The 22,396-nt window shown below is 42.5% G+C and overlaps 1 protein-coding gene across 2 annotated transcripts in view; it reads left to right on the top strand.

Moving 5' to 3' along the window:
* The window catches only part of yes1 (YES proto-oncogene 1, Src family tyrosine kinase), a 30,169-nt gene extending 7,937 nt beyond the window's left edge, over window positions 1–22,232 (top strand). For both annotated transcript variants that reach the window (XM_083991665.1, XM_083991664.1), the window contains 11 exons: window positions 4,231–4,521; window positions 6,357–6,456; window positions 8,852–8,950; window positions 10,017–10,120; window positions 10,329–10,478; window positions 11,799–11,954; window positions 14,678–14,857; window positions 16,385–16,461; window positions 17,420–17,573; window positions 18,291–18,422; window positions 20,248–22,232. In XM_083991665.1, the coding sequence (XP_083847791.1) occupies window positions 4,239–4,521; window positions 6,357–6,456; window positions 8,852–8,950; window positions 10,017–10,120; window positions 10,329–10,478; window positions 11,799–11,954; window positions 14,678–14,857; window positions 16,385–16,461; window positions 17,420–17,573; window positions 18,291–18,422; window positions 20,248–20,456 (1,644 nt within the window). In that variant the 5' untranslated portion in view covers window positions 4,231–4,238 and the 3' untranslated portion in view covers window positions 20,457–22,232. The remainder of the gene's footprint in view (window positions 1–4,230; window positions 4,522–6,356; window positions 6,457–8,851; window positions 8,951–10,016; window positions 10,121–10,328; window positions 10,479–11,798; window positions 11,955–14,677; window positions 14,858–16,384; window positions 16,462–17,419; window positions 17,574–18,290; window positions 18,423–20,247) is intronic.
* Window positions 22,233–22,396: the final 164 nt, after the last annotated feature.

Raw genomic sequence — 22,396 nt, 5'->3', positions numbered from 1 at the left:
ATAACAATTTGGCCGATGCTGGTAGCCTACCAATGTTTTTTTTCTGTTGTTTGTTGCTCTTTTGTGTAAAGGAAACCAAGAAATCTTTCATACTCACAAAAAAAATGACATTTTCACTCACCTTAAAGGGATACTTCACCCAAAATCGATTATTCACCAATTTTCTACTCACCGTCATGCTAAGGAAGGGTTTGGAGAATTTTCAGAGCTATCAAAATGCTTTTGGAGTTCCAGGGGGGGGTCCGTCTGGCAAATTGAACATGCATGCGCTCCCTCTGGCATCTCGGCAGAGTCATGTCCCCCCAAAAAGAGGAAAAAGCACCGGCTTCTCCTCTGAGTCAGGACAATATGTCACATAACAGATAAACATTGGCCACTCCCATCACTATTTTCTGATGACATTTTTCTGGTGCATCCCTAGTTTTCATATAATTTCATCCACTTTGTACAATTGGTATCTGGTATTTAGACACTGGCAAGATGCTGCCCTTCTAATCACAGAGCTTAACTCAAAAAGACAAACAGTGATCGACTGTGAGACGATGTTCAGCACCGGTCTGTCTCACTCTGTCCTTACTGCTCTTTAAACTCGTCCTTTGTTCTTCAAAATGATCCATCTCCATTCATCCTGCTCTCACCATCATTCATCTTACCGCCTGTTTCTGCTGCTTCAGCTTCGGCTTTCAGTCGATACCGTTTGTTCACGCCAGGACTTCGATTCACCATCCATCTGAAATAAGTAGATCTATAGATTGATTGTTGACCCTCATTAGGTTTAGTTGTAGTTCTGCCCTTCACCAGCCGAGGCCACACAGACGGTCGACAGTAATGAATTGTTTTCCTCACCGGAGGAGTTGATTTTATTTTCAGTTTGGTGGAAAAAAATCAAATCAATAAAACCTCAGCAATTCATAGAGAGAAGGAAGTCACCTCGCTTCTTTTGGATTATGATTTTTTATATATATCGTTGGTTCTGGTTGTGGAAGAGAAGCAGATAAAATTTTCTGCTCAAATCTTAAACTTGTCACATCAAAGTGACAGGATTGTCGCAGCAAGACAGACAGTAGAAATGAAAGAGGTAGTAGATTCAAGAACAGTATGAGTAGGAATAGAAACGTAACAAATGAGGCCGCAAGTTGTCGTTGTGTAGTCGTGGTTCTCAAAGTGGACGCTAAGCAGGAAGGATGTTGAAGGAAAATTCAACTTAAAAAAAAAGAAAACGAATACAACTTTTATTTTATGAGCATTGTTATAAAATGTATTTCACATTTGCCATGTTCCTCTTTCAATGGCCTGCAGTCAAACATCATTCATCATGTTGTAAACTGGTGTTGGCCTGGTGCCTGCGCCCGTCACCGAGCTGCTCTGTCTCTGAAATAGCTCATTTGCTAGCATGTAGCCAACTGCTGCTACAGAAATAAACACTTTTGAGAAGGAGAAGACCAAACTGTTGCAAGCGTAAATGTTATATTATTGAATATTAGAAAATATAATGAGAAATTGTCTTTTGTTGTAGTATTGACAAGGAGTTTGGAGAATGAGTCCTGGCCTGAAGCTTGTGCTATTCAGAGGCCTTGGCATGGAGAAGTGTGGGAACCACTGGTCTATTAGCTTCTGAATGTGTCTATTGACCCAGAGATGCAACTTATTAATATTGATTTAAAGAGCTGCAAGATGAAAAAAATATAAAATATGGTTTAGGGCTGTAACTTAAGATTATTGTCATCATTATCAATTAAGTGTTGATATGATATTGAGTTGTATCATTGATACTTTTACATTTACTCATCCGCCAAAGGCTTCAATCCAAAGCAACACTGAGGAACTAGACTGAAGCTCCAGTGCAGCGGTGGTATCCTGTTAGTTATTGACACTGTAAGCAGAGCTGCTGTGTGGGCCACTAGAGCATAGAGGCTGTCAACTCCTCTTCTCCTCCCTGTCTTTGTTTTGCTTTGCTTTTCTTTTTGTGTGTGTGTGTGTGGCTGTCGATCCACCAATGACAGGAGCACACACACACACACACACACCACTGTTATTCAGTTATTCAGAGGTGCAAACACCCGTGTGCAACCTGTCACTGACGGACGTTTGAACTGAAACTGTGTTGTAATTTTCTTTTACACATGCCAGGATGTGAGTCACCGATCGGCGTTCATCTGATTTTGCAGTGGCAGCTTGTTTTATTGTGTACAGTCAGTGTACAGACACACACACACACACACACACAGGCACGGAGGTGCTTGACACCGAGGCCAGAGGTGACAGAACAATGAGTAAAGAGCAGCCACTGTAGATGACACTGTGAGCTCATGACAACACACACACACACACACACACACACACAGGGTTTTCATTTATCAGGCAGCTCATGAGGGAAAGCACCAACTCTTGACGCCGCAGGGCTTTTCGTCCCGCTCAAAACTGTGTCAGTGATAGTGTGATCACAGGGGAGAGTTGACATGGCCATAGGCTGAAATACGATCCAGTTTCTACCTCGGCCGGCTTGACGAGCTGTTGTTGGGACTTGTGAGTCATGTGAGGTCGCGTGAGGTCACCGGTTTGGCTTTTGGTCTTTGTTTGTCTGGGTTTTGCAGTTATGCCAAGACCCTCCAAAAAGCTCCAGGCTAGTATGAACAATATCATAATTATTTCTCTGCAAATTCTGACACAATCTCCGTCTCATGACCAAGCATGAGATCGGGCATAGTTGTAGTTTCTGTTGCCAGTTACTGTTTTGTTTAGTTCCTATTCATTCTGGTGCGGCTGATAAACTCGTGTGACATGGCTGTTTTACACTGAAACGATGACACAAGTGCACATGGACAGGTTGTCACAAGTTCTTTGACCTCGTCATATAAATACTGCATTGAACCTTTTTGTAAGGGTTCCTCTTCTTCATCATCATCAGTTAAAGAGACCCTGATGAGTTTGCTTTTGGTTATAAAAGAGTCTCATATTAATGTGGATGAATCTACGTTACCCACTTGTTAATGGGTCTGTTTTTAATAAATATATTGTTTTGTCTTTATAGTTATTTTGATATTATTATGTAGTGGTCGGCTCGCCCAGCATTTCCTAGTTTCGGTTTCCCAGACGCTGCCCGGCGGGTCATTGGAATAACTCTGCTGAATCGCTGTTTATGGTCGGAACTACGGCGATATCTGATCGTCTTCGAACCTCTGACTTTCATTTTAATGAAAACATTCTTGGCAAATGCTTTCTTCCGTCTTGTGCCGGCCCAAGAATTTCACCGTGCGCACGGAGGCTCATGGGAAATGTAGTGTGAAAACACTTTGCTTTCGGAAACTCCTCGTAGTCCCTTTAAAGATGTTGTTACTTGTCATAGATTATTGTTTTGCTACGTATTGAATATTGTTGCATCATCATGGGCTAGTTCCCACCTCTAACACTCATGCACACATACACTCCAACCACTGACTGTCATTGAAGCATTGTTATTCTATGCAAGTACGGAGGAGACTGACTGAACACATCACTTATCTTGGCCCGGTCTAACAGTTGTTCAGTGTGTGTCCTTCAACACTACTGTGATGTCTGTAAGTTGGTTGGTTGGTTGACATTTTTGTGTAGCATCATGTTGAATTTTAGCAGGATCCAATAATCTCCATGGCCATGTTTTACAAATGAGATTATTTAAATCGACTGTATTTAAACCTCATCTTGCTGATTTTCGTCTTACTGTCTAATTGAATTGGTTCAAGAAAGTTTGTCTCTGTCTATATAGTTCCTATTGGGGCAACACTACATGTAGTTTTAAGCCAGGAGACCTATTACATATGCATTGTGTTTTTCCACAGAATATTTGGGTAACAGTTTACAATAAGTACACACTATTAAGCATTAGTTAAGCATTAAATACTGAATTCATCATTTATAACACATGAATACTCATTAGCATGTAGTTAATATCATTAATAAGCAAGCACTAACTGTATTTATAAACTACATACTAACGAGTATTCATGCGTTATATGAAGAATTCAGTATTTATTCATGCTTAACTAATGCTTAATAGTGTGTACTTATTATAAAGTGTTATAATAGGTTTCTTTTATAGTTGATGTAGTTTTGTACCGATTCACAACACAGAGTCACATATTAGTCACTGGCAGCTCACGTCATGCACCGACAGTCTCAGATACTGTATGTGTGTCAGTAGACGTACGAGTACAACCAGGTTGTTGAAGTGGATCCTCTTCTGTCTTGCAGGCTTGACGATGGGTTGTGTCAGGAGTAAAGAAGACAAGGGACCGGCGCTGAAGTATCGACCCGACAACACAAATGCCACGCCGGTTAACGCCCACCTGGGCCACTACGGGCCCGACCCCACCCTGATGGGTCATTCTCCGGCTATGAAGACACACAACAACAGCTACAACAGCCACGCCGCCTCCCTCACGCCCTTTGGCGGGGCGTCTTCGATCATGACGCCCTTCGGCGGCGCCTCCACCTCCTTCACCTCAGTGGCCGTGAGCAGCCCCTTCCCCGGCGTCATCACAGGTCAGTCTGATGAGAGAATCGGAGGTTTTTAAAGGGGAACACAGAGGAACAGTGAGTCCGGGCTTTGGAAGTTTCTCAACATGAATGAAACTCCTTTTTATTATTCAAATAAATTCATACAAGTTTGAGTCCCAAAGCCCCATGAAAGAAGAAACACAAGCGCAGAGATATGAATTTAATCATCTAAATAGAACCAAATACATCTGAGATTAGTTTCTGCCTCTGTGTGCAAATGAGTTTACAGCTATAGAATAAACTCAACTGAACCTTTTGTTATGCGCAGGACGTTATGAGCAGCAGATGTTATGTAAATTAGACATTTGAAATAAGTCAGCGAAAACATCAAGGTCGACCAGAAACCCAAAATAGATGTGTGATATGGGAAGCAGTGCAGCAGGCATGGCGTCTCCTGAGCCACAGGACACAATTACTCACATGCACGCACATACTGAATACAGTGACCTCAGTTTTGCACCTTTTTAAATGTGGCTCCGTTTTAATGATCCAATAATTTAGATGCTCCAGGCACATGGTTCAAAGTGTTTGTATATAATCTCTTAATTATTCATGTTGCGAGTGTTTTGGGTGTAACGTCTAATTAACCAATCGCTGTGGTGTCTCCCATTCTCTTTAAAGAGAAGGACACACCAGCGCCTGGTTGCATTAACAGCACCAAGTGCAAATATTTAATGTTGTTGGACGACAAGTATGAGTAAATCTTTAATACATATGATGGAACTGGACAAATTGAGGTGATGAATGGAAAACGGTGCAGGATTTAGCAGGTAGTAAGAGAAAGGAGCTTCTCTGCAGAGCCTCGTGCAAGAGCCTCCGACTGTCTGAGGCTGAGTTGTAACTTTCCCCCTGACTGATCTCAACATACAGCCACATTTCTCCTCTTGTGCATAACAGGCAGAGTGTGTGCACCTCTATGTAGGTGCATGCTACTGTCTTGACAAATTGCTCTTAAAATAACAGAGAAACACTGCACCACTTCGCTTTTGCAGGTCAGTCGTGCTTCACTTCCTGCCGCCTCGAGATTACAGTGTGCAGACAGCGTGCCTGACCACACCTCACTTTTAAAACGTGTTGGTCTGAAACTTAGCAAAGAAACCTGTGTTGTGCTTTGTGCCGGGTTAAAGGCGGAGCTTCTTATTTCACACAGGAGTCTGACTTTTGATGTTTCAGGATTTTCAAAGATGAAGCTGTGATCCGTAGTGACAGGAAAACTAATCTCATACAAGTCCAGGTTGTTACTATCATCACAGATTGGATGGGAAAATCATGCAGCGAATGTGCACAACACACACAAGTGATGTTTCCACTAAACACACACACACTCATCCATCCATCAGTCCCTGTCTCACTCTTTAAAGGAGGATAATCCCACAGAGGGGCTCCTGCAAGATCTAATCCGGCCCGTTCAATTTCCTCCTCAAGATAAACACATGATCCCAGTGCTATTGTCCCTGTGTGCTCCGTCGCTCCAGACCAATGGGTGCACTCAGTGATACACACACCGGGTTCATCCGCTGATTCGAAGCGACACCACTGAGGTTGAGATTCACGGAGGAAAAAATAGTTTTCCCAGATGTGTTCTTGAAATAAATCCATGCTGGTTGAGCTGCTCGTATTTTTCATGCAGCAAATGAGACATCAAGAGAAACACAGTCAGTCCTCTGTGATACAGACTTGTATTTTGATGCAAGATATAATATATAAATAGGAGAAACAAAATGAGGATGTTGTCGTTGTGTTGAGTCAAGGAATCACATGTGTTTTTACAGAGCTGTCTTATGTTTGCACCCCTAAGGTTGACCTTCTTTGACTTTCAGGTGGTGTGACATTTTTCGTGGCGCTGTACGACTACGAAGCGAGGACGTCGGATGATCTGTCGTTCAAAAAAGGGGATCGCTTCCAGATTATCAACAACACGTGAGTGCATTTTGCTTTTTTTTTACGCTGCCCAACTCCAGCTGCGTGGATGTGTTTGTGCAGTGACCTTCCATCCGAGTGTGTGCGTGTGTTTAATCCCACATTGTATTCAGGTCTGATATTAAGGCTGAAATCTGTCTGGGTTAATGGGTTCCTCTAATGGGCCATCTGTTTCGTTCCCATGGTTTTTCTCCCGCCACAAATCAGTCCTCCAGTTCAGAGTAGAATATTTTGGAAACCGTGAAGTGAACCACTTTTCCAGGATTTATTAAATCGCTAAAGATGCATGTGTTTTCAATATTTGCAGAATCTATATTCATAGTTATTAACAGAATGGAAATAGGAAAGAGTTACCAGTTTTACATCAATGTTCTTTTTTTTCCTTATATATAATTACTAATAATAATTACTTCATTCATTTATTTATTTATTTATTTATTTATTTATTGTCCATTTAACAATAACTGTTGTTATAGAAATCAAAGCCAGAATCATGTGGGATCAATGTCACTTTATCCAAATTTTGGGATCCTTTTATCCACAGAGTGCAGTAACTTCAGTGATGTTCTGTTAAAAAAAGGAAATGTCAGGAAATTATAATAAAGTTCTCCTTTCCCACTCATTTCTTGGTGCCGACTGGCAGAGCGTCATCTTGTGTCCCAGGTGTAAACAGGTGTGAAATTAGGCAGAGCTCCAAGTGCTCCACAAACCCTCCTCCCCTCATCCATCATGTCCCGACTTCAGCTACTGCCTGGCGTGTTCACGTTGCATTTTGTAGGAATGAAGCTACCATCTGCTTGCAGGAGAGAGATGGGAGGAGGACACATTTGCTCTGTTTTAAAAAAGAAAAAAGAAAGAAATGCCAGAAGACAGATTCCCCCTTCACCTCAGTTCCTCCTCCTCCTCCTCCTCCGAATGTAAAACCACATATCTCCTGTAGAGCACACCAGGAACTGTGGAAGTGGAAATGGAGCACAAAACATTTTCCAGCACAGTATGAAGTCGGTAATTTCTGTGTAATGCTGTGCCAGCTATTCAAGCAGATTTACAGTATATTTTTCCTTTTGATTGGGTACCTGACAGAAGTGGTGTTATGTTAATGTTATGTTTTGAGCTACTTCTTACTGTGAGCTTTTCCACTTTCTGCTGATTGAGCTCTGCTACGTTTCCGGGGGGATAGATTGTATTTATTATTCTGCTGCTTTATTAAGATTAGATTAAGATTAGACGTTAAAAACACATTAGATAACGTTGACCAAACGCTTTGGTCACAATGTAAACAGCGGTTCCTCTGGCTGTTGTGCTCAGGCCAGAAATCTGTGAGTTATCAACATGAACCATCTCTCGTCTGAACAGCTCAGATGGTTTAATTGAAATGAGCCACATGGGAGCCGATCCAGCAGACAGGGTGTGTCCTGGACAGGTGGCCTATCACGGGACTGACATTCACACTCACATTCACTGGTGTTGGCGGTTGAGGAGACGCCAATTAACCTGCATGTCTGTGAACTATGGGAGGAAACTGGCACAAGGAGAAGATGCCAACTCCAGAGAGACTCTGATCCCAGATCCTTCAGAGACAGTTTTAAAGGGATAGTTCAACATTTTGGCAAATTTGCCCCATTGCCATAATCCTTATAGTCTCAGGAGTAGGTTCATTACTTTTATTTGACGGTGCAAGCTATTTTTAAAGCGGCAGAGCAGAGCCGCGAGCTGCTCAGAGCTACGCTACGGAGGCTAATGGGATTTCTTAGTTTCCCTCATCAAACTCATCAAATACACAATCCAACAACTCCAAAATGCTGAGTTGTTTTCGAGGTAAATGCAGAGACTGCTTGCTAAAAAATTGCCCCCGACGGGAACACACATCAGCGGTTTTGCGTGAATTTACCTCGAAAACAACTCAGTCTCGTATCGTTCTGTTATTATCTCATAGCGTGGTGAATGTGCAGGTCACAACTTGTGTTCGACTCGTTCGCTCCGCCGTTCTTAAAAAATAGCTTGCACCGACATATAAAGGTAATGAACCTACTCCCAAAACTATAGGGATTGTGGCAGTGGGCCAATTTGCCAAAATGTTGAACTATCCCTTTAAACCTGCTGCCTCTAAAGTTGTCCAGTATTTCAATGAAAAGGGAGGATTACACACACACACTGATTCATCAGTACCAACAGTGTCTTTTACTTATGAAACACTTTGCGGACTGCTTGACATGGTTTATAAACCCCACCCCCCAAAATGATGACTCAGACTCCTGATGTGGTTGAACAGTGAACAAATCTTTATCCTTGTGTACTTTTGTACTTTTTTTTTAAAACCATCTTTTCAGAAGTGGTGTGTTTTGTCGGTTTGGCTTTTATGTGCTTGTGATTACTAATCAACCTCTCTCTTTAGGGAAGGCGACTGGTGGGAGGCTCGCTCCATCAACACCGGACAGAAAGGTTACATCCCCAGTAACTACGTGGCTCCCGCCGACTCCATCCAGGCTGAAGAGTAAGAACTCGCTGCCCTTTTCTCCGACTGCATCCTGTTCCTTTCTCTTGTCGTCCTCTAACCTTTTCATTTCTTCCAATAATTGTATCCCCTGCTCTTTCATTCCTTTCCTGTTTCTCACCGTCCTCTGATTAAGACGACGTGATGCGGCTGGGCGGTCACACACTGTGACTAACCCAACACACACAGACATACACACACATGGCAACGAGTCTAAAAACAATGGAGCCCTGTTATTGTTGATGAGAGCCGGTGGCGTGCCCATTGCTGTTCAACCGGTGTGACAGAAATGTTACGGGACTGTGCTGCTTTTAGACAGTTTTGACCTGGTTTCTGATTGGCTGATGGACATTTTACTAATACAACACACAGTACTCATCAAAAAAGAAAACACTGTGTGATCCCTCAAGTTAACTTTGCCTCAAGTCTGAAACAGTTGAGTACCAGTTATTGACAGGGATAGGATTTCTGGGGCCTTCGCACATTCGTCTGGAAAACAAAATATGCCCGTGAGGTGAGACAGTTCAGCTTGTTTCCAACATGACAGGGCCTGTAGGGATATCTGGAAATAGACAGTGTTTCCTTTTAGAAGAGAAAAGCTAGATTCTGACATTGTTTACAGCCATGAGCTCTTGTTTTGTGGTGTTTTTTTTTTTTTTTTTTTTGCTTATTTATTCATTGTGATCGTGATGAACTTTTTTTATGGATCTCTGGAGCAAAGAGAGCAATAAGCCTTGATGAGAAGAGTATGGTCTGAATTAAACTGAAATTATACTGAATAAGATTTGAAGCTATTTAGTGGTTTGAAGGTAACCACATAAGATCCTCATAAAAATGCCGGATGTTTAATGTCAGCCGACGAACATCCAATATATTTTATATCCTCTGATGTTTATCTTGGCAGCATCATGAGAGTTCTTCATATTAAACAAAAAAAACACACAAAGTTTCCAGCCATCATATTCTCACTACACAAATAAGAAAATCTTGTTCTACTTGTTGTTCAGCGTGTGACGGCGATGGCTCCATCTGTGACTGACTGTGTGACTGTCTCTTCTTTTGACAGATGGTACTTTGGTAAAATGGGCCGCAAAGACGCTGAGCGTTTGTTATTGCTTCCAGGGAACCAGCGGGGCACTTTCTTGGCACGAGAGAGTGAGACGACCAAAGGTGAGGGGATTAATTATTTGATAGCAACACATGAGGATAATAATAATAATGGTGATTCTGTAGCTCTAATATGAGAAAATGTTTTTTTTATGTGTGCTATTGCATGCCAGGGTCCAGGTCAATCTATGTTATTCACATGCCATATGAATTTATATAAACCAAAGTTGTTTTTTGAGTTTGTTTGAAGTTACTGTGTCTTTTTTTAAAGGGGCCTACTCACTTTCTATCCGCGACTGGGACGAGGTGAAGGGAGACAACGTCAAGCACTACAAGATCCGAAAGCTGGACAACGGTGGTTATTACATCACCACTCGTGCCCAGTTTGAGACGCTTCAGAAGCTGGTGAAACACTACACAGGTACACAAGCACATCCGCATGCAGGGTAGCTAGCATTTAGACAAATTGATGTTTACAGCAGGGGTTTGATCTGTGTTTTCGAAGGCTTTCTGCAGAACAAGAAGTTCCCTCCTCCTTGCTCTTGTTTCATTTGATATTTCAGCCAACGAGTTGAGCGCTGGCAGAGGAGGATGCATTATTCAGCTGCAGATCTGCTGCTGGGACGTGTTATTGAATATGTTTAACAGAGGATTTTCTCCTTTCTGCTCTTCTGTTGCAAGCCGTGTCTTAACTGACACGGTCACTGCTCATGACCAAGTGCCAAAAAAAAGCAAAACCATGTAAGATTTAAGCCAAAAGAGCCGTGAATTAAAAAAAAAAAAAAAAAAAGAAGTCAGAAAAGAAAAAAAAGCAGCTTTAAGCCTACTGTAATCTGTATTACATGTAGAGGCAGACAGCTCTTGCTAAAAATCCCCCTGTGGTGTGTCACAAGAAGGCGCCTGGATGATGTAAACACATGCAGGACAAACTGTTTATTGAAAACTGCACAGGAATACCTAGAGAGAGGCTAGAAGCAGAATCCATAAACAAGAGGATGTTTGTCATGTGACTCCTTTAACATTTAATTTCTGGTCTCCACATAATTCATGTAATTCACCCACTGCAGTGCTGGTGCTACATCCAAAGCTCTTCTCTCCTTCATATCCATCTAAGTATAGCCTTTTGAAGTCCAAACAGAAGTCGAGAATAATTGAAAAGTCGTGCAGGAGCAGTCGGTAGCATATGCAGTATGTATATGACCCGTAAAGCGTCACAGTTATAATGGGATGGGGTTTTTTTCTGTGTGCAGAAGTCAAGTGACGTTTCCCAAGATGGTTAATGCAGCAGCTGTCAACTCTCGTCTGACTCTGTGTGACGAGGCTTTGATGGCACCAACTGCACCTTGATCTTTATGCTCTTTACTGAAACTTCAGTGACATTGTTAAATCCAGCACATGTCACATCACTGAGGAGAAATAATAGAAATTCTCTTCTAGAGTTAGAAAATTAATTTTAATTCTAAGAGGACAGACTCATGCATGGGTCAGCAGCTCGGTGTGTTTGCTTCACTGTGCTACAGTTGTCATGTGGCAGCATAATATTTAATTCATCACATCTGCAGTCTCCTCTCGCTATAGAGTGGCTCGGCTTCCTGTTCCTGAACTATGCGTGTGTGTGCACTTAACGTGACTCATACCGAGTTTTAGTTTAACAGGCTGCTCATATGAAATAAGAGACGGAGCAGTGATCGGCCTCAACTTAAAGCTCTTCCTCCTTCTCCATGTGTCTTTTTCTACGCAGAGCATGCTGATGGTCTGTGCTACAGGCTGACGTCTGTGTGTCCCACTGTGAAGCCTCAGACTCAGGGACTGGCTAAGGACGCCTGGGAAATCCCACGAGAGTCCCTCCGACTGGAGGTCAAACTGGGCCAGGGCTGCTTCGGAGAAGTCTGGATGGGTAAGAGACCAATAACTGTACACACAATATTAAACACACACACATATGGTCTGGTAAAGTGCTTTAGAAAGAACCTCTGGGCCTCTGAACACACGCTTTATATCCACTTTTGGCCTCAGTTTAGCTGTTTCAGCAACTATTCTCGATGTCAGCATGACATCAAGAATAGTTGCAGTCTTACACCAACTGGATAACGTGTCAATGCAGTTAAGGAAGAGCAGAGTGTGTGTGTGTGTGTGTGTGTGTGTGTGTGTATATATATATATATATATATATATATATATATGCGTGTGTGTACTGTTCATTCCTGTCTAATGAATGGCTGCAAACCACGCTGCATCTTTTAATGTGGAGCCTTTTTATACTTCATTAGAAGAAGGTTGGATGAAATTACATGGTAGAACACAGCTGGGCCCTCAAAGGTCAGCACCATCAAGACTGCTTGCACGTGGTCCCCATGGCAACACTGCGTTATTTTCCTTGAATGCGCTTTGAGCTGAAGTTAATTAATCTAAAGGATATTAAAAAGATTTATTGGTAATGAAAAAAAAGTAGTGGCTCCATCTATAAAATGTCAGAAAATCGAGAGATTTAAAGCTTAAATATTTAAATTGCTTCACGCTTTTTAATTTAAACGTCATAGAGGAGAAAGAAATTGAATTGAATCCCCATATTGAAGAGGCAGAAGCGAAATGTGAAAGCATAAAAAAAAAAAAGAAAAGGAATGAAATACTTATAGCTTTAGGATCCACTGATTGTGGCAGTTCTGCTGAAATAAACCATGTGACCAGGCCGTGAAAGGGGTCAGGGGCTCCTGTGTGACCCACCCTGTCCAAACTGAGGAGGAAAGAGAGTTTAAGCGCCGTCAAATCCGTCAAAAAGCCTCCGTTACGAGGACACGGCTCGAGTCATGTGAGCGTAGAGTGTAGTGTAGTAGTGTACAGAGGCCTGATGTTGTTGCTGATGTAGGTAGAAACTCTCCGGCAGCTGTTGAGGGATGAACGGCTGCAGGACGGGTCCTGTCGGGATACACAGGGTTTAGTCCGCAGCATCCACTCTACATACTACATACATGCACCATCTAGTATCCTATGTTAACAACACAAACATATCAACACTGTAGCCCTGGTGGTGTTTACTAATTCATGTGTGCGTTAGTGTTAAAGAGTAAAACCATGGCATAGAGCAGGATCATAAAGCATACATACATACATATACATACATGGCCATTAGTGCTTACATAGGAAAAACAAAATATCCGCTGTGCATAATTTATAACTACTGTAAATTGAATGCAAAAAAATAAAATAAATAAAGATCCGGATGTATTGACCGCCTGAGAAGCGGGTTAGTTTGTAGAATGACTCACATTAGGACAAAATGGAGTGGAAGTGACCTCAGTAAAGAGCTCGCCTCACTGCCACAGTGGCCCACATACTGATGTAAATGCTGATTACTGATTGATGTTGGTTTCTCTCTCTCACACACACAGACACACACACACACAGCTCAGTAATCACAGGTCACCTCCTACGCTTCAGTTCTCCAGCCTGGTTGCGAGGCGGGGGCCCTTTTCAGCGAACACGACTCTTCTTTCATCAGCCAGTCTTTCATTAAGCGTGGCCTGGAGCGAGCCTCGACCTGCAAGCCTCCGCTGTGCAATCCCAGGAATCCCTCTCCGTCTCTCCCTGCTCTGTTTGTTCTTGATGGGTTTTTTTTTTTTTACTGCTCTCCACACCGAAAATCCTCTACTCTGCTCACGTGCTGTTTGTATTTTTTAAATAAATAATAATGTCCGCTTGTGGCACTGTATCCCCTATCGCTGTCCACCTCATATTATCATTAGATGTAATCACTGCCCTACTTTCATCTCCCGGCGTGTGAGTGTGTGTCCGTGCAGTTTGTTCAGTATGATTCTTTCATGAAGGTCAGGCCTTGTGACGGAAGCAGCAGATCTCCTGCCTCAGCTCATTGTATGTAAGCAGGGCGTGAGTAAGTGGCTCTCAACCAGGAAGTGGCTGTCATGTTCTCTCTCGCTCTCTCTCTGCTCTCTACACAAGGCAGCGCTGCCAGTGATCACTGACTGGTTGGTTTTGGAATTCACATGTCGGTCACTTGAAAGCAGGGAGAGAAAAGTCTTTTACAAAGTGGAAAACTGGAAATGACTTTATCAGTGGTTCCCAAACTTTTTCCCACATGAAAATCTCAAATGTTGGCATTTCACATCTGATCCTGTAACTATACAGAGGCCAGATAATGTCACTTTTATTAATCGTAACAATTTAACACTAGAGTTGGGCATTGAGAATAGAAACATTTCAGTTCCACCAGAATCGTTGAGAAGTTTTCGGGTGTTTTTACACAAACTGGTGTGGACCAAGGCTGTGCACCAGAAGCAGACATGATACATGGTTTAATTTTTCAGCTAGTACAGTCTGCGTTTTTTTTTCATTAAAGATGAAACGTAACGCTAAACTTTAACAACAGAGACACATCTAACGCAGTACACAAGGACAAGGGTTATTTGTAGCGCTGGTCATTTAATTTTATATCGTTTGTATTAACCACACAATGCAAATAACAGATTTTGCAAATGAAGCGCGGCTGCAGGAGCAAACTACGGGAGCCTTTTCAGCTCAAACTTGTGGCGTACAATCAGGCAGCTGGTGCGGACCGAGGTTCACATAACAAACCCAGAGTTCGTTTGTGTGTTTTTCATTCAGGCACGTGGAACGGGACGACCAAGGTGGCGATCAAGACCCTGAAGCCGGGCACCATGTCTCCGGAGGCCTTCCTGCAGGAGGCTCAGATCATGAAGAAGCTCCGACACGACAAACTGGTGCCTCTTTACGCCGTGGTGTCGGAGGAGCCCATCTACATCGTTACTGAGTATATGGGCAAAGGTGAGGACGCACACACACAAAATCAGTTGTGAATAAACCCACTGAAAAAGAGTTTGGTTCTGCACTGTTGTTGTTCCCTTAAAGCCCCCCTCCACTTGAACATTTTTTTTTGCTTCTTGCTCTTTCACTTCGTTGTTTGAGCTTCACTGTGCAGAACGATGTACGTTCAGCTTTTGAAACCAAGGGGACTGTTTTCACATTCATCACAGGTTTGATGTGGTGACTTGAAACTTCCTGTTCACCTTCACTGAAAAGTAGAAAACACACCAGACTTTTATTATTTTTATTTTCTTCCAAGCTGAGTCTCTCTATAGGTCTTCAAACATTAAATGTAACCACAGAATACCTGATGTAGATGTTCTCAGAGTGGGATGACGCTGCGCCAGGAACTGCCTTCTTAAACCTGACCTCAGCTGTTTGTGTGGTTGTTGGTTGTTATTGTTTGCTAGATTAATACCATGGCAACATGCCCAGATGTTAATGAGCCACAGAAATCAGTGCAAATAAACAGTGTTTTACTGCAGTTTTACCTTCTGTTGATGTGTGGTGCAGCCATCCTGGATGTCGAGGTCATGTTCTTCTGACTTTCCACAGACAGGAATCTGACCTCAGAGGGTCTTCTTGATGTTTTCCCCCCAAAAAAGTCCCACTGGGCTGTTCGGATGTAAAACACAATAAATCCTAATCCGTTTTAACGCCCACTTCAAGTGCTTCTGTTAATTAGCCAACAGATTAACGCAGCCCCATGTTCTCAGCAGTGTGAAATGAGCCAGCTTTCATTTAAAGTTGTTTGACAGCCTCACACTAAGATGTTACATGGAGCTGCACGGCATCATTTAGACAAGATAATGACATAGAGGAATAAATGTGAGACTTCTGGAGGAAAAAGACTGTAAAAATGCACCAGGTTTGAATGAAACCACTGAGAAGAGAGCTGTTAAAGAGGAACTATGCAGGATTTTTAGCTTAGTTATGCTACCTTTTAATTAAACAGCTTTGGAGTAATTGTGATGGTTAAATAAATGACGTAACTTGTTAAGAGGGAGAATGGAGGCTCTCTGCCTTCCACCTAGCTCTTGGCTGAAAAACAACCTTGCAAGATCACAAACGCACCCCATAACCCGTAATCTCTTGTTTATGACAGACAAGACTATACAAATATACACGTTTTAACATTGTATATGATATGACGTTATGTAGCGCTCTATTGATTGATTTCTCGCTGGCTTTGTTGTAAACAAATGCACATGGCCAGGAGGAGTGTTAGCAAAACAGCTGAAAAGCGACCAGACTTGCACAATTCCCCTTTAATTAACTAATTGTACCCTGCACTATTATAAATGAGTACACTTTAACAGTTGAAACTAATAAGTTAACTGTTATTTAAAGTAGAAGGAGCCAGTAAAGCCTGAAGAAAGCCTCCGGAGAGCTTTGCCAACAGTCGTGTTGCCTCCGAGTGCAGTTGATGCTTTGTTTATCTTGGATGCTCTGACTCTGCCTGACAGTGGTCTCGTTATCTCTTGACAGGTAGTTTACTGGACTTCCTGAAGGAGGGAGATGGTAAATATCTGAAGCTGCCTCAGCTGGTGGACATGGCCTCACAGGTAGGAACCAAACGCAAAAAGTATCTGAATATGAACACAGACTCGGCCTGTTTTTAACCAAACAGTGTGAGGGCAGGATTATCACACTTCAGCAATAAAACAATGAGTTCCATGTGGACAAGTGTGTGTAGGTGTGTGCTGAGAGGCAAATACTCAGTTGTCTGTGAATAAGGGTTTCATTTTGTTCTCCATCTGCCTCTCATATTTTTTTAATATCCAACCTGACATCTCTACCTTCCCCTCCCTCCCCTTTTCACCGGTCTATGTGCTTCCCCTCGTTTCCCACCACTTAACTGCCTGTAGCACTTAAACACTGCTCATCAGAGGCCACTTAAGCTCCCTAGTTCACTCACCCACTGTGATCTGCTCTTAATTCACCTCTCCACACACCGCCCCCCCCCCCCCCCCCCCCTCCTCCCCCCACCCCGCTCCCCGCTCCCCGCTCCTCACTCAGCCGAGTGGAAAAGTGTTTGAGAATTAGACTGAGGCGGCCTGAAACCCTGAGACGCCTCTGAGGGAGTTGACAGCCAGTGTGAAGAGGTGCTGGATGATGTGTCAGAGATTTATTATCCAGTTGTTTGTGTTGTCGCAGGTGCTGATAATTTTTTTTTTTTTTTTTTTTTTTGGTCACTTTGTGTTTTCATCTTTTAATAAAATCTGGGTCAGATATAACGGGAATGAAGGACCTCTCAAAAAATCTATTAAAAATCCATTAATTCCAACTGCAATCAACAGTAGAGGAATTTCAGTGCCCCGATAATTATTTGCCACTGGTCATTTTCTTAAGTATCAATGTGTTTTCTTATTATTCATCTGGCATACTTTTTTTCTTGTGTATTATCATCAGACAAATACATTTTCTATTCTTCTATTTCTATTCTCGCGAGCAGTTTGACGTGGTCGCGGCGTCCTGATGCTGTTCTCTGTCTTTATCTGTCCTGTTCAATCCGGTCCCCAGATTGCAGACGGCATGGCCTTCATCGAGAGGATGAACTACATCCACAGGGACCTGAGAGCTGCCAACATCCTGGTGGCTGATAACCTGGTGTGTAAAATCGCCGACTTTGGCCTGGCCCGACTCATCGAGGACAACGAGTACACTGCCAGACAAGGTGCGTGTGTGTGTGTGTGTGTTGAGAGCTGGATGCCTTTACTGCACATGCTAGAAATAAACCACAAAGTTATTCTGAATACTTAATTCCTACCCTGTACCTTGAATTCAACTCTTAGCACCGTTACAGCACTGATGGCTTTAGCTTAATCAATTCATTGATTGATTGATTATCACTCATTGGATGCTATGGATGGTAAATTGAATGTGTTTATAGGCTGATGAGGGTATCAATTGCAGTTGGGATTATAAGGACATTTTTCACTATTCATTGTTTTGTTTTTTGTTTTTCTAGACCAAAATGCTGATTGATCAAAAACATTAGAATTAGTTATTAGTAATTAGTTATTACTGCGGTATCACCAAGGTTTTTTTTTCCCTTTCAGGAACTAATATTTGATCCTTTATTGGATATGATGTATATGATGACACATTTCTGTTACAGGCCATAAAGTTTGACTCTGAAGCTGAAATGATTTGTTGAATAACCGTTCAAATCAGGAGAAAATTAATCGGCAATAATTATTTTGAAGGAAGAAGTCAAAACAGTTTTTGGTTTAAGATAATTTGTTGCTCATTTTACAAACAAAACCTTTTACACCTGATTAATTTGATTAAATGTTTATCAAATAAATCCATCATGAAATAATCCTGATTATTTTGATTTTGATTTCAAACTCAGTCCATCCTGTTCGATTGTTCCCTGTTTCTTTACCAGGTGCTAAATTCCCCATCAAGTGGACGGCCCCTGAAGCTGCCCTCTACGGCCGCTTCACCATCAAATCAGACGTCTGGTCGTTTGGTATACTACTGACGGAGCTGGTGACGAAGGGCAGAGTACCGTACCCAGGTGAGGATGAGGAGAGCGACACATCCCTGAGCTGATCGCATCATGTGATTTTTACATTTTTCCACTGTCCAGAATAAATTGCCCCCCCTCCCCCCCAAAAAAGACCATGAATGTGCTGCTGTCAGGTTTTTCCTCACAGGAATTCATTCATTCATTCATTCATTCATTCATTCGTTTCAGCATCAGGTTTATTCCAACGTGCTGTTTCTATTTCAGAGGCTTTTTCTCACACAGGCAGATCAGAATAGAGCTGCATATAGATGATATGAGTCAACGCAGATGTCTAATGACTTAACAGTACGTGGGGAAAGTACCCCCCGCCCCTCCTCTCCTCTCCTCCCCTACCACCCCACCCTCCCCATCGGCTGCCTCGTCACGTCTGCCCCCTGCTGTGTGTGAGCGGTACTGCAGCAGGCCTGGTGTTGACAGGGTTTGACTGGCACTGATTACAGCGTGTGCCATATGGCAGACTTAACCACCATCTCTTGTAGAGGGCCATCTGGCTCCTGTGGCCATCTTGGTTTCAGCGCAAACCATTCGGTCTAATTAATTCACCACAGAGGCTGAACGTCCCCTCTCTCTCTCCTTCCCCCGTCTCAAAATTGTTATATGACTCACTCGACATTTGTGGCTCTGGTCCCGCCGTGCTGCAGTCTTTTTGAGGAGCTGTTTCTGTTGCTTTGCTTGATAGCGTGGAAGCAGCAGTGGGAGGCAGGTATACTAAGCATCTGCATGGGAACGCATCATCTGATTCTATTTTAGTCTCTCTCTACATATATATGTATATTTAGATACCTACACACACTCTCATATATGACAGGCATGTTATTAGAGCTGAGGATTTCAGACTCGCGACATAAATCACGCTAACACCTCGACATCTGCCGTACCGCCGCCACCATATCCTGGTTTCAGCAGTTGCTGCGGGCCTTTCCTCTCTCCGAGTGTGAGATAATCTGATCCCCACTCTCCCACAGAGAGACGAGGGGGGTGGGGGTGGGAGGGGGTTGAAGGAGGAGAGGAGGATGCGGCTGTGACCACGACTGTGACTCGGTGTCGTAACCTCTTTTAGCTGCAGTTAAGCTCCCCGCGGAGTCGTTTCTGTGCGGTGTCACAGGGTTCAGGATCCCTGTCTTCCTGCCTTGGGAAGGAATCTGCGTCTCTGCTGCTCCAGCGGGGCAGGAAGCGGCCGCAGCGCTGCTTGGTTTTTGTCTGAAATCCCTGCATCAGATACAAACAGTCTTTTGTGCACAGAGCCGTTACCTATGGAGATTTGAGCATCGCATCCAAACAGCTGTGCTCCAACACTCTGACATTTCACTTTCTGATCCCATTTCTCATTTCGACAAAACACTAACAATGTTTTTTTTTTGTTTTTTTTCGCTGTACGTGTTAAAACCAAGAAATTGTCAACAAGTCTAACAGGAAATAATGACCCAACTTTCACAAAGGCTGTTGAGTTTTTATGAGATTTTTTATTTTTTTATTTCTCCTTTGACACGATGGTTTGCGTGGGCACACTCTCCCACAGTCGACTGCATGATGCAAACATTTTCTGCTGCCTCAGGCTGCACACTGGGTAGTTTTCTAATTAAAACTTTTTTACCATTTCCCTTTTTCACCTCAAAACTTTGGTACAAATCCAACGCAAATAAGCTTGGATGACCGACCGAGGGCAGAGTGACACTGATGTGATTATATTAAAACAAATGAAAACCAACCCAACAAGAGACAAACCATGAATTTCTTTTTAAGTGGCATTTTATTTTATTATTTTAGTAGCATGTCAAATCTTTATTTGTTTGGTTGTCATTTTGTTTTTCAGGCATGGTGAATCGAGAGGTACTGGAGCAGGTGGAAAGAGGTTACCGCATGCCGTGCCCCCAGGGCTGCCCAGACTCTCTGCATGAGTTGATGAGGCAGTGCTGGAAGAAGGACCCGGATGAGAGGCCCACGTTCGAGTACATCCAGTCCTTCTTGGAAGACTACTTCACGGCTACAGAGCCACAGTACCAGCCGGGGGACAACCTCTAGTCTGGGGGCATCTGGGGGGCGGCGAACTCTGGCACTACAGAGAAGGTACATCAGCGGAGATCAAAACTTGGGACGACGAGAGAAGTTCAGCGAAGGCGCGGACGCTTTGCCGAAGCTGCAGAGAAAAGAGGTTTCACAAACTAGTCCACACCCCACACTGGCATACTTGCACATGCAAGGAAAAACAAAAGGTGTTTTCTGAAGTAGAGGTTTGTCCCTTGTGTTTAACCGGGGACCAAATGTTGGGGAAGGTTGTCCGAGCGTGCAGATTGATGCTGGTACGTTGAGCTCTGGGAACCCTGCTAATCAGAATAATCCATACGGACTGGCCACAACACTGTGATCAATAAGAGAGGGATTATCTCCTAATTCAACTTTTTTTTTTTTTACTTTTTTTAAAATGATAAATATCCCCCATCTGCTCCAATTCCCCTCTTCTTATTTTATTTTATTTTATTTTACAAACACAGTTCTTTGATATTGGAGTCGAGATCTTTTATATGTACATGAGTTTGGTTTGAACATGTAGGTCGAAGAGTACGTTTTTTTTCTTTTTTTTTTAAAGTGACCAACAACTGTGGTTGAGTTGTGAGTATGTGCTGTGACTGTAAAGCGTTGATGGAGGAGGGTGAAGTGGAGCAAGGTAAACAGGTGAAGTGCGTGGATGCAAGAATGTACTGAGAGATCGAACCAGATGTACATACGGTATGTGTTAAAAAAAAGAAAAAGTATTTTTCGCAGGTGTGATCAGGAGGACGAATGAGAATATGAAAGTGATTTTTGCATGATTATTTTTTAACACAGTCACTTGAATGGGAAATCACATCAGTTTATTATGCTTGTACTTTTTTTTTTCATTTAAATTGGGGACTTGAAATCATAAAGAGGTATTTTGATATTTTACAGGTGCAAAACAGTTTTAACATTTTATAAATGTTTTGAAATGGACACTTCAGCTGTGAAATTGAATCTGAAGTTAACATCTTGTCTTTTCTTTTGTCGCACAACTCTGCTGTACGTGGACTCTAACGTAGTTCTCCTTATATCGCACACACATCTGCACGGTTTTTAACGCTGCAGTAGATGAGTCATCCTGGTTTTTTTTGATGGTACAGGGAACCGTTAGATCTGCAGCTGTAGTATTTCTTCCTCTTCTCAGTTAGATCCCACCAAGCTTTGACTAAACACCAGTGTCCTTAGTCCCGTGTCTGCTGGAGGGAAAGTTTTATCCAAAGCCAACACCAACGCAAAAAAAACAAACAAATCTCTTCATTTGTAAAAGCAACTATGCAAATCCATCAACTGATGTTTACCTGAACGTCTCAAATGGTATTTGCGGATGTGTGAAAGTCCCTTTATGGTTTTTTTTATAATTTCAATTCCCCGTGGTGGAGATATGTTGGATCACTCCTGGATAAAAGTAACTAGACGGCGCAGTGAAAAATAAACACCTTGCACACACTGTGGTCCAGAAGGGGCTTTAGTGCTTTTTATAGAGATTGAGAATATAAAAGTCCTGTAACATGGCGAAAAGTGTCCAGATGTGTGTGATGATGATCTGAGAAGATGTAATTCAGCAAGAAAGCTCAAGAATTGGACAAAGATGTGAACTTTTCTCTCTCTTTTTTTAATGTATTTCCTTTCTGTGCGTCACTCACGAGAACCTAATGTCTGATTGTTCCTAAAGACGGGGACTTGAACTAGTGGGGAGATAATAATGACATTACTGAGAATGGTAACTAATAATGATTTTGTACAGAAAAAATAAAAGTTTTACTCAAAGGTTTCCCTCAAGTGTCTTTTTTCTTTTTTTTTTCTTGGCAAAAGACAGAGATTCTGACATCTCTGTTTTCTGGCTGAGCTACAAAGCAGCAGAGTCGAGCTTCAGCATGAATCATTCAAGACTCCTGTCGGTGAAACACGTTTCATTTTTCCAGCGT

This window comes from Trachurus trachurus (genome assembly GCF_905171665.1).
Source record: "Trachurus trachurus genome assembly, chromosome: 17".
NCBI lineage: Eukaryota > Metazoa > Chordata > Actinopteri > Carangiformes > Carangidae > Trachurus > Trachurus trachurus.
This window is presented reverse-complemented; position numbering and strand designations above follow the sequence as displayed.